At 35.7% G+C, this 16,052-nt stretch overlaps 1 protein-coding gene across 9 annotated transcripts in view; it reads left to right on the top strand.

The window, feature by feature from the left end:
- The window catches only part of USP45 (ubiquitin specific peptidase 45), a 65,279-nt gene that overhangs the window by 22,723 nt on the left and 26,504 nt on the right, over window positions 1-16,052 (top strand). For 7 of the 9 annotated variants that reach the window (XR_009338922.2, XM_059083669.2, XM_067011524.1 and 4 more), the window contains 4 exons: window positions 4,070-4,209; window positions 4,602-4,697; window positions 9,880-10,010; window positions 15,117-15,204. Coding sequence is in view for 8 of the 9 variants with exons in the window: in XM_059083669.2 (XP_058939652.1) it covers window positions 4,070-4,209; window positions 4,602-4,697; window positions 9,880-10,010; window positions 15,117-15,204 (455 nt within the window). In the remaining variant the exon portion in view is untranslated. Of the gene's footprint in view, window positions 1-4,069; window positions 4,210-4,601; window positions 4,698-9,879; window positions 10,011-11,159; window positions 11,460-15,116; window positions 15,205-16,052 lie in introns of those variants that run through there. The other 2 variants (XM_067011526.1, XM_067011525.1) reach the window with 2 other exon arrangements.

The following is a 16,052-nucleotide window of genomic DNA, read 5'->3' as shown; positions in this document are numbered from 1 at the left end:
AGTGCATTCATTCTGTATTTGTAAATTTATTTATTTTTTTGTTTTATTTTATTTTTGGCTGCATTGGGTCTTCATTGCTGCGCGTGGGCTTTCTCTAGTTGCAGGAAGTGGGGACTACTCTTCTTTGCGGTGCGCGGGCTTCTCATGGCGGTGGCTTCTCTTGTTGCAGAGCACGGGCTCTAGGCACACAGCCTCAGTAGTTGTGGCGCACGGGCTTCGTTGCTCCGCGGCATGTGGGATCCTCCCGGACCAGGGATTGAACCCGTGTCGCCTGCATTGACAGGCGGATTCTTAACCACTGAGCCACCAGGGAAACCCTCATTCTGTATTTGTAAAGGAAGAGTTCTTAAAGTGAATATGATTTAAAATCACTGCCATATTGAGAAAGCTTTGTTGTCTCTAAAGACAAAATGATCAATAATTATTCTTCATTGGAAGTAATAAATTGCATTTTATTAAAATGCATATCTGTTTGTAGGTCAGATAATTGAGAGACTGATTCAAACATGCTTGTTTTAAACTAGAATCTTAAACTCTCAGGTGACAGTTTCTTAGTGAGCAAATGTACATAAATACTTAGTTTCTAAAAGTTTTACCAAGGTGTTTTCATGAATTTAAGGCTTAATATATCTATGCTGTTCACTATATGTCCTTATACTCTAGTCATAAATCATAGGCAATTAATTACAAATAATTACAGATAGTGGTTCATATAGTACCTGGTACACAGTAGACATTTGATAAATCAATTTTATTTGAGTTGTTACATTTTATAAACATGCTACTTAGTATTAATAAAATGAAAAACTTGCACTTTAAGATACATATAAATAGTTCTTAGAAAATGTCATTCTATTTTCTGGTTATATTATCTGATCTATTTAATATTCAAGTCTAATAGCATAATTAATTTTGAGCATGTTCTCACAGACTTAATACATGTAAAAGTCAACAAACAGACTTTGCCACTTGTGTGAAGTGGCTATTTAACCATGAAATCAACTATTTTTATTGCCATTGCCCCGTGGATATGTTGTTTCTGGCAGTGCTGTCCATATTTGGTGGCTATATGCATGGAGAGCCAGGTGGTGCTGAAAAGCATCGCACAGTGAAGCGTGGATATATCTAGGTTTGACATTTGTCATCTCTTACTGCTGAAGGGAAGGGTAAAATCTGTTTTTCCATATGCTTATGCTTTTTTTTGCCTGCAGTTTTGACCAGATGGTCTTATGAACATTGTTTACTTTAGGATGCTATCCCAGATGTTTTGAAAACTGATGGGTAAATGTGGTACACAGATACATAAATCATTTGCATGTTATGGTTTAAAAAATGCTATTTGGTCTTAAAAGACAAAAATATAACTTATTTCTGGAAGTATTTTTCCAAGTGAATAGTAAATATATATTTATGATATATATTATATATTTATATATAGTTAATACAATCTATATAGTTTATTTTCCCCAACCACTCTGTTTTCATATTAATAAGCTAAAAACTATGGCAACATTTATTAAGGATGTTAATGAAAGGAAATACTTTTGAGAAGGCATATTTGTTTGTGGTTGCATATACTCAAATCTGTAAGAATCTTTCCTGCTAGTTTTTGTAATTCTTCTCATTGTGCATAAATCACTGAAGAGAAATTACCTGGCAAAATGACAATGGATTTATAATCAAAAGATTATCATTATAACTTCGGGCAAATCACTTAACCTGTTGGAAACTGAGTTTTGTTAACGTAAAATCAGAGTAACAGCCTTGCCCCAAAAGATGGAGCACTGCTTGGATTTAATTACTCTTTCATCTTAAATCTCTTAAAAATCACTGTGAAACCATCTCGTGGCAACAGCTATAATGTGAGCCTGAAACCGGCTAATTCTGGGCTTTAGTTAGAATCTCAGATATAGTTAAGAGGTGGATTGCTCTTGTTTGCAAACCCAGCCAGGATCTGTATGGGGCTTCCTCTTGTTTGTGTAGTGCTTCTTACACACTGGCTGGCTTTTTTCATTTGCTTTTACATTCCCTTGTAGTTTTGAATACTGTCTGGCCTTTTCCTGCTTTTCCTTTTTTCTGTGCCTGGACTCTGCACCTCAGTGACCTTTTCCATGGATTGTACCGGCCTTTGTCCCCAAGCTCTGTAATGGGGTTTAATTTTTATCACTTATTTTAATATCTGGATGATGGGAGAAGAGATCTATTTTGCTAGTTCTTTTCCATGTTTCAGAATTCTAGGGTTGGGCGTTAAAAACAGCTCTTCGTTATCTAGACAACAGATATCTAATAACAACCAATAATGTTTAAAGAGTAAACAAACATGAATAAAGGGGAAAAACAGGTAATAGAGTTTATGATAAAATATTGCATCACAGGATAAAAGTTAAGAGTTGAAAGAAAATTTTTTCCCTTGTAATAGATTTGCTTAATGAAAGAAACGTCTGAGAAACCACGTATTTACTTCTGTCAGTGAGAGGTTTCCACGTGTCAAAAAGAAAAGCCATGATCATGAAAACCACAAAGTCAATGTAAAAGGCAAAACTCATATTAGCAATTCAGAAAATCCAGTTAGAAATGAGATAAACTTGAGGGGAACACCCCCAGAAAATATAGGAAATGATTAAAGAGAAAAAAGTGAGAGCAGATAAACAGGGGACATGAAACATAGTTCATGAAGATACGGATTTTGGCACAAATAACAATTTCGGTGGCCTCTCTGGGCTGTTTTTCACACTCTTAAATAGTGCTTAGCATGCCAGGTGCTTTGCAAAGCAAATTTAACTCATTTGGGGCTTCCCTGGTGGCACAGTGGTTAAGAATCCACCTGCCAATGCAGGGGACACAGGTTTGAGCCCTCGTCCAGGAAGATCCCACATGCCTCAGAGCAGCTAAGCCCGTGCACCATGGCCGGTGAGCCTGTGCTCTAGAGCCTGTGAGCCACAACTACTGAGCCCACATGCCAAAACTACTGAAGCCCGTGCGCCTAGAGCCCATGATCCGCAAGAAGAGAAGCCACCGCAGTGAGAAGCCCACGCAGTGCAGCGAAGAGTAGCCCCCGCTTGCCGCAACTAGAGAAAGCCTGCATGCAGCAACGAAGACCCAATGCAGCCAAAAATTTAAAAATAAATTTATTTTAAAAAATTTAGCTCATTTAATCCTTATGAAAACCATATGAGGGCTTCCCTGGTGGCGCAGTGGTTAAAAATCCACCTGCCAATGCAGGGGACATGGGTTCGAGCCCTGGTCCAGGAAGATCTTCTTTTTTTTAGTTGGCATTCTCTTGTAAGGAAAAGTTTTTTCTTTTATCCTCATTTAAAAAAATCTATTATTGGGTCAGACTCATTCTCATTTTGTTCAGTGAATAATAATTTATCAGTACCCTTCTTTATTTCGATATTCAAATTGTTCCAGATTGGACCACTGGGAACCTGTTTAAAATTACGCCTGTGTGTTTTGATGTACCTTTTTTTTTTTTTTTTTTTTTTTTTTGAGCACGTCCTTATTTTCTGGCATAACAAAAATGTTATAGGCTCATTTGCTGCCCCAGGTTTAGAATCAGCCTTTCCTTCACGGGGTCTTCATTCCTTTTAGTGGGAATGGTGTTTAGAAACCAAGATCTGGTCTTTGCTACTTTTTTTTTTTTAACCTCATTTTACAATATTTTATTTTTAAATTCATCTGGAATTCTACAATGTGATCTGAGGTACGGATGTGTATAGTAAGATGAATTAAAATTAACTGCTTTAGAGGGTGGGAGGGAGGGTGACGCAAGAGGGAAGAGATATGGGAACATATGTATATGTATAACTGATTCACTTTGTTGTAAAGGAGAAACTAACACATTATTGTAAAACAGTTATACTCAAATAAAGATGTTAAAAAAAAAAAATTAACTGCTTTAGCAGTAGGATACAAAACAGGAGATACTTATTTGCATTTGTATTCTTGCCCTTCAGGGGCATTGATTCAGAGGAAAATCTTATTTAATTTTAAATAATACATTTAAATTATGTCAAATGATATGTATTTAATTTTAAATCTTGTGTCCATTATGTTTTCTCTAACATAGATGCATTTTCTAGAATCATAAAACTTTATGAAGAAAAATGTGAAACAGGTGAAAAAAAGGGAAGAAAAGACAGCAGTGTAACATCTGTAAAAGGAATTACAAATTTAGGAAATACTTGCTTTTTTAATGCAGTCATGCAGGTAAGAGCCGTGAGAAAGCTTTGTAAAATGTAAAAGTTTATATTAATTAATTTGTGTTTATTGGCATACCGATGGACTGTCACATGACTGCTAAATGTTCGTCTAGAAGTCTGTTTCCTTTTTGATTGGTTAGGCTATCTTTAGCCATTGTCATACACATACATACACCTTCTTTCTCCACAGTTCTTCTGAAAGATCTCTGTATTTTACCATGGCTCTGTCAGTAGTAGTGACATTTATTAAATGTAAAATGCATTCAGTTAAATTTTCTAAAACTTAAAAATATTTTTGCTAGGCCAGATGACATTTGAAGCTTTGGGAGAGTATTTATTCTGTAAAATCAGAGGCATATTATAACTGAATCAAAAGATGTTGCTTTTGTTTTCTTTCAGAATTTGGCACAGTCTTATATCCTTACTGAACTGATGAATGAGATCAAAGAACACAGTACAAAACTCAAGATTGTTCCTTCCTCAGACTCTCCGCTGGTAAGAAGTATAATTAGCTGGATAATAGCTCTGTTTAGATAAGCCAGTGTTGTTGCCAAAACCTATCTTTCTTATTTCTCAACAACTATCAGTTGAGATGGTAGTCAGAGAATTTGAAAAGATAATTCAAAAGCATTTTGTGAAAATAAACGATAAGATTTAAAACTTCTAAAGTCATAGCTTTAAGGTATGTTATATCAAACATATCATGGGGTCAGACAGCACAAAAAATGTTGAGGCAGCTTTCAAACAGACATACTAGAAAAGACAAACGGTTTTGCCTTTGTTGAATGAAATGTGTAGGATTCCTGTTTTGTACTTACTGGTGACAACTACTTAAATACAGCATTTTTGTTCTTTAAAGGTAGATTTAATTTTAATAGTGACCATCTAAAGGTTTTTTGGAGCCTAATTTGATATTGGGTTTTTAAACTAATGAGAAAGGGGAAAAAGGCAGCCTTTGACATTCAGAAGCTAGCCTGACACACACAGTTAGGCCATGTTATTCAAACAATCTCACAGAATACCAGGCTTGAGCTAGGTTACTCCAAGACTCTTGCAATGAGACAGAGCAAGGCCACTTCATAATTTTCTCTAAACACAAACTCTACCACTTAGAAAATCCGAAACACCCTCTTTTGGCTTAAATGAGTCACTGCGACTTTTTTTTAACTAGTTACAGCTTTATCCTCATTCTAGCCTCCTTTTATTGAGATATCCAATTGTAGAAATACCCTCACTTTCTGACAGCATCCAATTGAGAGCAGACCTCTGCTTCCTTAGATTATTTTCCTTAGATTAACTTCTTCCCTAAATCACCCAACTAAAGCCCAAATTCTACATCAGTTCTTTTGAATACCCTCTGAGAGACACTCCATGGTTCCCTGTTGTGTGTGTTCTCCCTCAGTGGAACAAGTAATAAACCCACCTTGTTCAACTACAGATGTGTTCCTGGTGGTCTTGGGCTGGAGGGCATTTACACTAATAATTATGATTTCAGTTAGAAATTGATTTGTGTGTGTGTGTGTGTGTGTGTTTTAGAGAAACAGAGAATGAATGTATAGCTCATGATCTGGCTTTTGAAATACTTAAGAAAGAGGAGTTCTAAAAGTTCTTAGCCCAGTGTAGTAACCTTAGATTTTTCTTCCAAGGAGGCAATTTTTAAAGACAATATTGTTGTATTTTTTTGTTGAAAAGGCAGTCTGTAAACTCATTGCCTATTCAGCCTCTTAAAATTTTTATGTTAGAGCCCAGTGCCCTCTTCTAGATTGTAGTGAGATATTGAAGACTACTTTACTAAATGGAAGTTAATGCTAGTCATTTGAAAAGATTTCTTATTAACTGTGATTGGATGTTAGGTTTAAGTATTTCACATGTGGAGCTGTGAAATTACTATATATGGCAATCATATTATAGCTGATCATTGTAGGTTTGTGTCATTCAAAGAGGGAAATTTTCAATCTTAGGTCTTGGTTTTTTAAGACATACAGCGGACCTGAGCTGTGGGACTATCAGTGTAGATCACTACTCTTTCAGTCACCAGTTTTATTTGGTCCTTCGTAATCTGTATGCCTTTTCTTTCTTTTCCTTACTTTATTGTGCTGGCTCGAGCCACCAGTAACATGTTGAATAGAAGTGATTAGAGCAGACATCCTTGCTTTAATCCCCAAATTAGGGGAAAAACACTCAGTCCTTCATTATAATGGGTAGGTACAGGGACTTCCCTGGCGGTCCAGTGGTTAAAACTCTGCACTCCCAACGCAGGGGGCATGGGTTCTATCCTTGGTTGGAGAGCTAAGATCCTTCATGGTGAGGCCAAAAAAAAAAGAAAAGAGTAGGTACAAAATAAGCTACAAGGTTATATTGTACAACATGGAGAATATAGCCAGTATTTTATAATAACTATAAATGGTATGTAACTTTTAAAAATTATGAATAATAATATTGTACACCAACTATACTTCAATTTTTAAAAAAAGGAAGAGGATTTAAGACTAGACACTGCAACGAAAAAAAAAGAATGAACTTAACTGTAGGTTTTTCACAGGTGTTCTTTACAAGGTTGAGGACATTCCCTTCTATTCCTAGTTTTCTGAGCATTTCATCATGAATGGATGTTGAATTTTGTCAAGTGCTTTTCCAGCATCTACTGAGATTATCATATAGTTTTTCTTCTTTATTCTCTGTTAATGTGGTAAATTACATTGATTGATTTTCAAATGTTAAACCTATCTTATATTCCTGGGACAAACCCCTGTTAGTTATGATGTATTCTTCTTCTTCTGTGTTGCTGGATTCAATTTGTTAATATTTATATGAATATCAGCAGTGTTCTTACTTTTTTGTAAACATCTTTATTGGAGTATAATTGCTGTACAATGTTGTATTAGTTTCTGCTGTATAACAAAGTGAATCAGCTATACATATACGTATATCCCCATATCTCCTCCCTCTTGCATCTCCCTCCCACCCTCCATATCCCACCCCTCTAGGTGGTCACAAAGCACCGAGCTGATCTCCCTGTGCTATGCAGCTGCTTCCCACTAGCTGTCTATTTTACGTTTGGTAGTGTATGTATGTCAGTGCTACTCTCTCACTTGGTGAGCTTCCCCTTCCCCCTCCCCATGTCCTCAAATCCATTCTGTATGTCTGCATCTTCTGCATCTTTATTCCTGTCCTGTCCCTAGGTTCATGAGAACCTTTTTTTTTTTTTTTTTTTTTTTTAGATTCCATATATATGTGTTAGCATACGGTGTTTGTTTTTCTCTTTCTGACTTACTTCACTCTGTATGACAGACTCTAGGTCCAACCACCTCACTACAAATAGCTCAATTTCATTTCTTTTTATGGCTGAGTAATATTCCATTGTATATATGTGCCACATCTTCTTTATCCATTCATCTGTTGATGGACACTTAGGTTGCTTCCATGTCCTGGCTATTGTAAATAGTGCTGCAATGAACATTGGGGTGCATGTATCTTTTTGAATTATGGTTTTCTCACGGTATATGCCCAGTAGTGGGATTGCTGGGTCATATGGTAGTTCTAATTTTAGTTTTTTAAGGAACTTCCATACTGTTCTCCATAGTGGCTGTGTCAGTTTACATTCCTGCTGACAGTGCGAGAGGGTTCCCTTTTCACCACACCCTCTCCAGCATTTAATTTTTGTAGATTTTTTGATGATGGCCTTTGTGACCAGTGTGAGGTGATACCTCCTTGCAGTTTTGACTTGCATTTCTCTAATGATTAGTGATGTTGAGTATCCTTTCATGTGTTTGTTGGCAATCTGTATATCTTCTTTGGAGAAATGTCTGTTTAGAAGTTCTGCCCATTTTTTGATTGGGTTGTTTGTTTTTTTGATATTGAGCTGCATGAGCTGCTTGTAAATTTTGGAGATTAATCCTCTGTCAGTTGCTTCATTTGCAAATATTTTCTCCCATTCTAAGGGTTGTCTTTTCATCTTGTTTATGGTTTCCTTTGCTGTGCAAAAGCTTTTAAGGTTCACTAGGTCCCATTTTATTTTTGTTTTTATTTCTATTTCTCTAGGAGGTGGGTCAAAAAGGATCTTGCTGTGATTTATGTCATAGAGTGTTCTGCCTATGTTTTCCTCTAAGAGTTTTATAGTGTCTGGCCTTACATTTAGGTCTTTAATCCATTTTGAGTTTATTTTTGTGTATGGTGTTAGGGAATGCTCTAATTTCATTCTTTTACATGTCACTGTCCAGTTTTCCCAGCACCACTTATTGAAGAGGCAGCCTTTTCTCCACTGTATATTCTTGCCTCCTTTACCAAAAATAATGTGACCATATGTGCGTGGGTTTATCTCTGGGCAGCAGTGTGCTTACTTTTAAAAAACTTTTTATTAAAGTATTCACACAGAGGAGTGTACATCATAAATGTAGAGCTGATGAATTTTCTCAAACTGAATACACTGAACTGAAACTAACCAACATTTTTCTCAAGAAACAGCATTACCAGCAGCTAGAAACCCCCTTCAGGTTCCCTTCCATCCCCTGCCTTCCTGCCTCACAAGGATAGCCACTAACCTGGTTTCTGAAGGGCAGATTAATTTTGCCTGTTTTAGTATTATATATAAATGAAGTTATACAATATGGACTCTTTCACATTTGGCTTCTGTCAGCATGTTAGTGAGATTCACCCATATTGCATTCTCATCAATAAACTTACTTTTGTTTTCAAAATTTAAGTATACTTTTAAAAGCAGGTTATTTACTCACTCAGTTCTGAAGTTTTTAAACTGTCTCAAAATACTTAAGTTGGGAGCAGGGGATACTGCACCTTAGTGCTTGAGCTTTGAAACTGCCTTAGATTTTACTTTTGACCCTTGAGGTAGCTTTCAATTTACTGAACATTGCAGAAATCACTTATAATATTCAAAAACTATAGAAAATTATAGCCTGTCCTTTCTGTGGTTTTAGCTAGATGGCTGATTTTTAAGGATAGTTGGTATGAAATACATATGTAATTTGTATTTCATGAGTATATGAATGAAACAACATATGTGATAGCTGTCTTAGAAGATAACATTCTATAGTGTCTGAGGATTATATTTGAGATCTGCTTTTTATTCATTGTCTGTAAGGAGAGGGGTTACTAGCAAGGATAACATTTTAGAAGATAAAACTTGGTGGGGAAAAAATTCTAGAATAGAGAGTGTTGCTCTTTCACACAGTTGTAGCTGCTTTTGTCAAACTTTATGTCTCTCTCCTTTAAAAGAGGGAGACAGTGTACCAGTTTGTGACATAATTTGCCACTCCTTATTTTGTTAGTAAAATATTTGGGGAAAAGAAGAGTATGGGGTTTTGCTCATAAATGTAATTTATGATTATTTGTGAATTTGTACAAATATCAAGTCGATGAGTAATTTTATTTTAGGAGAGCACATGAAGGGACAGTTACAAGCAACAAAAGATTGGTTTTTCACTCTTAAGCTAATAGTTTTATTAAGTAAAGGGCAGAGGATATGAAAATACCTGTATTTTTCAAGGTAAGGCATTTAATTTCATTTTTTGTATATTCATCTTATATACAAGGGAATAAAGCTTCTTAATACACTTGAGGTGATTTAGTCGTCATTTACACAGAGTGTAACTTAGATTTTTAAAAATATTTTATTTAAAAATTGTGTATTTCTGACATAGAGTTGATCATGTTTTTAAAGGACCCATTAGTGGTGGAACTTTCAAGCCCTGGACCGTTGACCTCAGCCTTGTTCCTGTTTCTTCACAGCATGAAGGAGACTGAAAGAGGACCGCTTTCTCCCAAAGTTCTTTTTAATCAGCTTTGTCAGAAGTGGGTACATCTACATTCTTAATAGAAATAATCATGAGTTACAAAACACTAATGTGTTTATCATTTAGTATGAGTAGTTTGACTCTGACTGTGACATTGCTGTTATTGCCTAGACTACCAAGAGAAAGAACTAACATTCGTTTAGTTGCAGCTGTGTGCCTTATCTAAATTATATCTCAAATACTCTGAAGAAGTGATTGTTTATCCCCATTTTATATATAAGGAAACTGAGACCCCCCAGAAGTTGAGTAGCTTACCTTGTTTCATGGTGACAAAAATAGGGTTTAAATAGATATCTGTCCTGACTCAGAAGCCCATGATGTAATACCATAAAGTGAGAAAATTATAGAATTATAAAATCTAAAAGCGCTATAATAGATCATCTAACCTAGTTTTCCTATTTTTAAAGATGAGCTTTGAGGCATGCAGAATTTAAGTAAATTTCCCAAGATATCACAGTATATTTAAAATCAAAATCCTTGTGTGCCTAGAAATAAACACATGTCAGAAGGGACCTGACATTCATCTATTCCTTTATAGAAATTTGAGATCTTACTTTGTGTCAAGTAGTTGCTAGAATCCAGGGGTGCCCAACTTATAATTTATTAAAAACAGACCCTTTCAGGAGCTCATAAATTAGTCCAGCCCACAATTAGTAAAATATGTAGAAACAAAATTCTTTAAATGTGAACTTGCATTTTTATATATCTCCAGGTTTTAAAATTTCATTTTAATTTAAGCTAGTTACCTATGCCATGGTATTGTGTTATATTTTATTGCATTTTATTTTATCTCATAGTATTGTACCAATGTTAATTTTCTTTTTTAAAAAAGTTTATTGTGGAAAGAACACAACATGAGATCTACCCTCATAAAAAAATTTCAAGTGTACAATGTGTTATTGTTGACTGTAGGTACAGTGTTGAACAGCAGATCTCTAGAGCTTATTCATCTTGCTTGACTAAAACTTGTTCATTAATTAGTAACTCCTCTTTTCCCCTCCCCCCTTTCTAGGTACCTCATATAATTGGAATCATGCACTATTTGTGTTATTGTAACTGACGTATTGCACTTAGCATAATGTGCCATGGTATTTTAAATGTAGTCCAAAATATGGAGGGTTTATTATATGTTTCATTTGGTTGACAGGTGCTGTTTTTTCAAAGCCTGAAAAACAAAAAAAGCCTTTAAAAGTCTCAGACATGGGTGCCTCATAGAGTTAAAAAGTTTTTAGGACATGTACTTTAGAAATTTGTTTTTGACTCTCCCCAAAATAACTTTGTTTTGTATCTTTTTTTTTTCTGGTTTTATAGAGATTTATAAACATTTTCTAATTATTATTAAAATGATAGGTGCTCACAGATAAAAATTCAGACTACTGTTATCTGTTGTCTTCTATCCAAAAGTGATTATGCATACATAGACATAAAAATAAATTGTTTGCAACTTGCTTGTTTTGCTTAATGTGTTTTGTACATCTTTCTATATTAGTACATGTGGATATAACATTTGATTTTACATATAGATATGTGTGTATATGTGTGTGTGTGTGTATCATTGCACTTATGAGAGTATGTGGGATAAATAGAATTACTGGATCAAACATTATTTGAAAATATTTTTAAATTGCATTTTCTTTTGCTTTACTGTATTTACTTTAAAAAGAGATATGTATATATTAACAAAAGTGATTTTTAAAAAAGTCAGGTGAAGATTTAAGCCATATATGTTGGGTCTATTTTTGGACTTTGTTCTGTTCCATTGATCTATATGTCTATTCTTACCCCAATACTGTACTGTCTTGAATACTGTAGCTTCATACTAAGTCTTGGAATTGGATGGTGTGAGTCCTCAAATTTTCTTTTTTGGGGGGTTGGGTTACTGCTCTAGGTTCTTTGCTTTTTTATGTGACTTTTAAATTAGTCAGTTGGGATTACATTGAATGTAATGTAATGTTTGGAGAGAAATGACATCTTAACAATGTTGAGTCTTCCAATGCATGATTATCAGATACCTTTTCATTTATTTAGGTCCTTGATTTTTCCTCATCAAATTTTTTTTTTTTTTTTTTTTTTTTTTTGCGGTACGCGGGCCTCTCACTGTTGTGGCCTCTCCCGTTGCGGAGCGCAGGCTCCGGACGCGCAGGCTCCAGACGCGCAGGCTCAGCGGCCATGGCTCACGGGCCCAGCCGCTCCGCGGCATGTGGGATCTTCCCAGACCGGGGCACGAACCCGCCTCCCCTGCATCGGCATGTGGATTCTCAACCACTGTGCCACCAGGGAAGCCCTGTAGTTTAATTTTCTTATTTCTAATATTTTAATTTGATATCTTATATCAACATGTTCTTATTTAAATTTTTTTCTATTTTTTGTAGTATCTGGGCTTTTATTGGCAGTTATGCCTTTATTTTATGTTTTTGGACATTCTCAACATATTTATGGCAACACCTTTGGGACAGTTCTATACAATTTATTTGAAGTAAATTCATTTCAGTTGTTTTTAACATTAGATTTCTTTATGTGTTTTATAATACTGGATTGTAGCCTTCTTTGGAGTGAATTTTTTGTTTTTCCACTCCTGTCTTCGACTCCTTTGCTTTCTCCCATCCCCTCCCTTCCTTATATCCACCTCCTCTTTCTGTCTAAAAATTTTAAATTTTATGATAGCCTCACCCCTTCCCTCCAGGCTGGCCTTGGAGATCCAGCTCTCTTAATGATTCTGCTAACCATGCTGCCCTGGTTAGCAGATGGGAGAAGAGTCTTTAGAAGGCTTGGCTCAGGTTCAGGTCTGTAGGCTGTGCCTGTGTTCTGTTGTAGCCTTAGGTAACACTTGCCTAAAGGCTTCCTTTCAGGCTCTTGGTAAGATCAGCCATCCTTAAACAATGATCATGGCTCTGGTCTCTGTCTGAAGTATTTTTAGTTTTCTTTACCCTTCAGGGCTGAGCTCTTTCAGGCCTAGAGCCTGTCAAGTCTGTTTTTTAGTCTGCCTACAATTTCGTGTTCTAATATTTTTGTTCTGTGAGATTTTTTTGTATTGAATCCTGCTTAAGCCTTTTTTGTTTGTCTGTTTTCTCTTTTTATATTTTGTTATGTTTGGAGCAGAGAGTTTTTGGATTATGAACAGACTGATTCATTGGCACCCAGAAGACATCTCCATGAAGTCTCTCTTGTTTTAAATTTCTTTGTCTTGGCAGTCTGTTCCTGTTTTATGAGTGTGTATACATTTTCCTCTTAGAATTTGAGATTTCTGAAAGTTCTCAACTCTTTCCTACAGTAACACTTTTACTAAGGCACAGTTCCTGTGAATGTTTAGAATTTCCCTTGTTTTGAATAGGGTGAATTTTTTCATATATTTAGTGATTTTTCTATGTTTATCCTTTAAGTTTGAAGGTCTCTTTTGATATTTATTGGTAGCTCAGATAGGCTCCTTTAGAGATTCTATAAGTCATCATATGATTTGTTCCCCAGCCCTAAGTAAAAGAAGAAAGAAAAAAAATCTTTATTAAAATTAAATCTTTATTACATTTTCTTCAGTGGTTTAGAAGGCAGTAAGTGCTTTGTGCACGGTTGAGATGGAGCTATAGGTAGAGACATGGTGGAGACCGTTTCTCCTTTGTTTGGGAACTATTTCTTCCTGTGTGTCTGCTTCAAAAGCCATAAACTGTCTCCTCCTACCTGCCACCTGGCTGGTGAGGCTCTGAAGGATCCCCATTTCCACTCCCAGTCTTCTTCCACTTCACAGACCTTTCCTGATACCTACAGCCTAAGTGTAGTGTCATGCAATTTCTGCCGTTATGAATTCCAGCTGGGGAGGCCCTAAGGGGGTTGGAATTTGTATCCATCTTGGTTTCTGTCCTCGTCTCTGATCTAGCAGGTGGGCACTATGGCAGAAAGGGAAGCCCACCAAGGGAGTAAGTGAAAGTGTTCTCTACATCATGCTGCTATTTGCTACTTCTTAGCAAGAGTGAGTAACTGAAATGATGGTTCCTGTTTCAGGCTAGATTCGCTAGTAGTTCAGAGAGTGTTTTAGCACCAGGGACTCACACTAGTACATTACTAGGATAAATATTCATCATGAGATAATGAGGAATCATGCTTAAAGTACTGGACTCAAGAATCAGAAGACCTGGATTTATGTCAGTGACACTCAACTTGTTCTTCAGTTTTCTCAAGCGTAAAACGGAGTTCGTATTACAGTTGTCCCTTGGTATCCACAGGGGATTGGTCCCAGGACCCCCGAGGATACCAAAATCCATGGATGCTCAAGTCCCTTATAGAAAATGGCGGAGTATGTATTTATGAATTCCTTAACAGCATTGTTGTGTACATCAAATGAAATATGTGGTATATGTCATAATAAGACCGTTGTAAACTTGTACCACCGTGAGATAGTCTTACTATTTTGTATTATTTTGACAAAATTCTTTCTTCATCTTAGAACACTTTTTAAATTTAGTAATTGTTTGCATTTAAGGCAAAAATATTCATCTTAGCATTGAGTTAGCTGCAGTAAATATTACTTTTTAAAGTTACTGAAATCAGCTAAACATTTGCTGTGCTGATTTCTCCATGAATAACCCCTTATCCTTTTATTTAATTAATACATGGGAAATCTGATTGTCAAATTCATAAAATGAAAACCTTCATAGAGATAACAGTTTATAGTTCTTTATATTAATATAAATAATCTCTTGCTTTTCTTTTGGTTATATAAGGCAGGAAGATAATGGATCACAGTAGCTTGGGTTTGAATACTTTTTTTACCTGCTGTGTGACCTTGCAAATTAAAGTCCCTCTGAACCCTCATATATAAGCTAAAGAAAATAGTACATTCCAAGCTTGTTTCAGGATTATGTGAAACTTAACATATGTACTGTACTTGGCATGTAGTAGTTGCTTAATAAGTGTTTAGCCATATTATTCTCAGTGTACTGAAGATCTCATCCTAATTGGAACAGTAATCACATTTTGTCTTTCTATTTATAGAAAAAGGAGTAAATTGAATCTTTGAATATATGTTATTTCAAGGTGATTTTAAATAATAATAATATATTGTTGATAAAATAAGTGTTCTTCTTTTCTTTCCTGTTTTGTTTTTAAATCATAGGGCCCCTGGATTTAAAAGTTTTCAACAACAGGACAGTCAGGAGCTTCTTCATTATCTGCTCGATGCAGTGAGGACAGAAGAAACAAAGGTCAGATTTCTTTATGTTTATCACATATTCTCTTTAAGAAGAGGGTACAAAACTGAAGGAATTTTTACCAAAATTTTAATGTATGGTTGAGAGTACTTTGATTTTTAAAAAAACTTCTACTTACTCTTCTCTTCCCCATACTTTTTTGCCCCTTCTACCAGAAGATTATTTTTTCACTCTTTCACAACTCTGTTACCCTTTATTAGTTAATGCCCTTTGGCTATAAATAACAAATTAATTAATACTAGCTTAAATAAAGAAAAGGGAATCTAATAATCCAAATAAAGGCGGATATAGGACAAGAAGTTTCTCAAGAATCCAGAAAGTATTCTCCTTTTCCCCCCAGTTTCTCTGGCTCTATAGATTTTCTTTACCCATCTCTCTGCGGACAGAGTAGTTTCTTTGCTTCCGTGTTTGAATGGTAGCACCTGACCACCATGGCTTGCTGCTTGTGAATCCCAATTCTAAATTCCCAAAAGAGAGAAGTCCCATTATCCCATATTGGATTGCAGTCCACTCAGGAACCAGGAAATTGGGGTCCCAGCTTCCTGGATCAGGGACTGTTTCTGAGTAGAAAAGAACTGGTTAGATTTCCCAAACAGGATTTATTGTAATCCTGTCCCTTAATTGATTGGCTGTTGGTTGACTTTAATATTAAGTTAGTTATATTCACCTTTTTTGGTGGGGTCCTATGCAAATAGTATACAATTTTTCAGAGAAAATACAAGATATTAAAGATGCAAGATATCAAATACACAGCACATATCCTCCACTTCCTCCCTTTCTCTCTCATAGCAGACCCTGCTCATCATTCATAACAGTTCCACTGAGTCAGGGTTCAGTCTCAG

This window comes from Kogia breviceps, chromosome 13, assembly GCF_026419965.1.
Source record: "Kogia breviceps isolate mKogBre1 chromosome 13, mKogBre1 haplotype 1, whole genome shotgun sequence".
Lineage (NCBI taxonomy): Eukaryota > Metazoa > Chordata > Mammalia > Artiodactyla > Physeteridae > Kogia > Kogia breviceps.
Note: the sequence above shows the minus strand (reverse complement) of the source record. Positions and strands in the feature narration are given on the sequence as shown.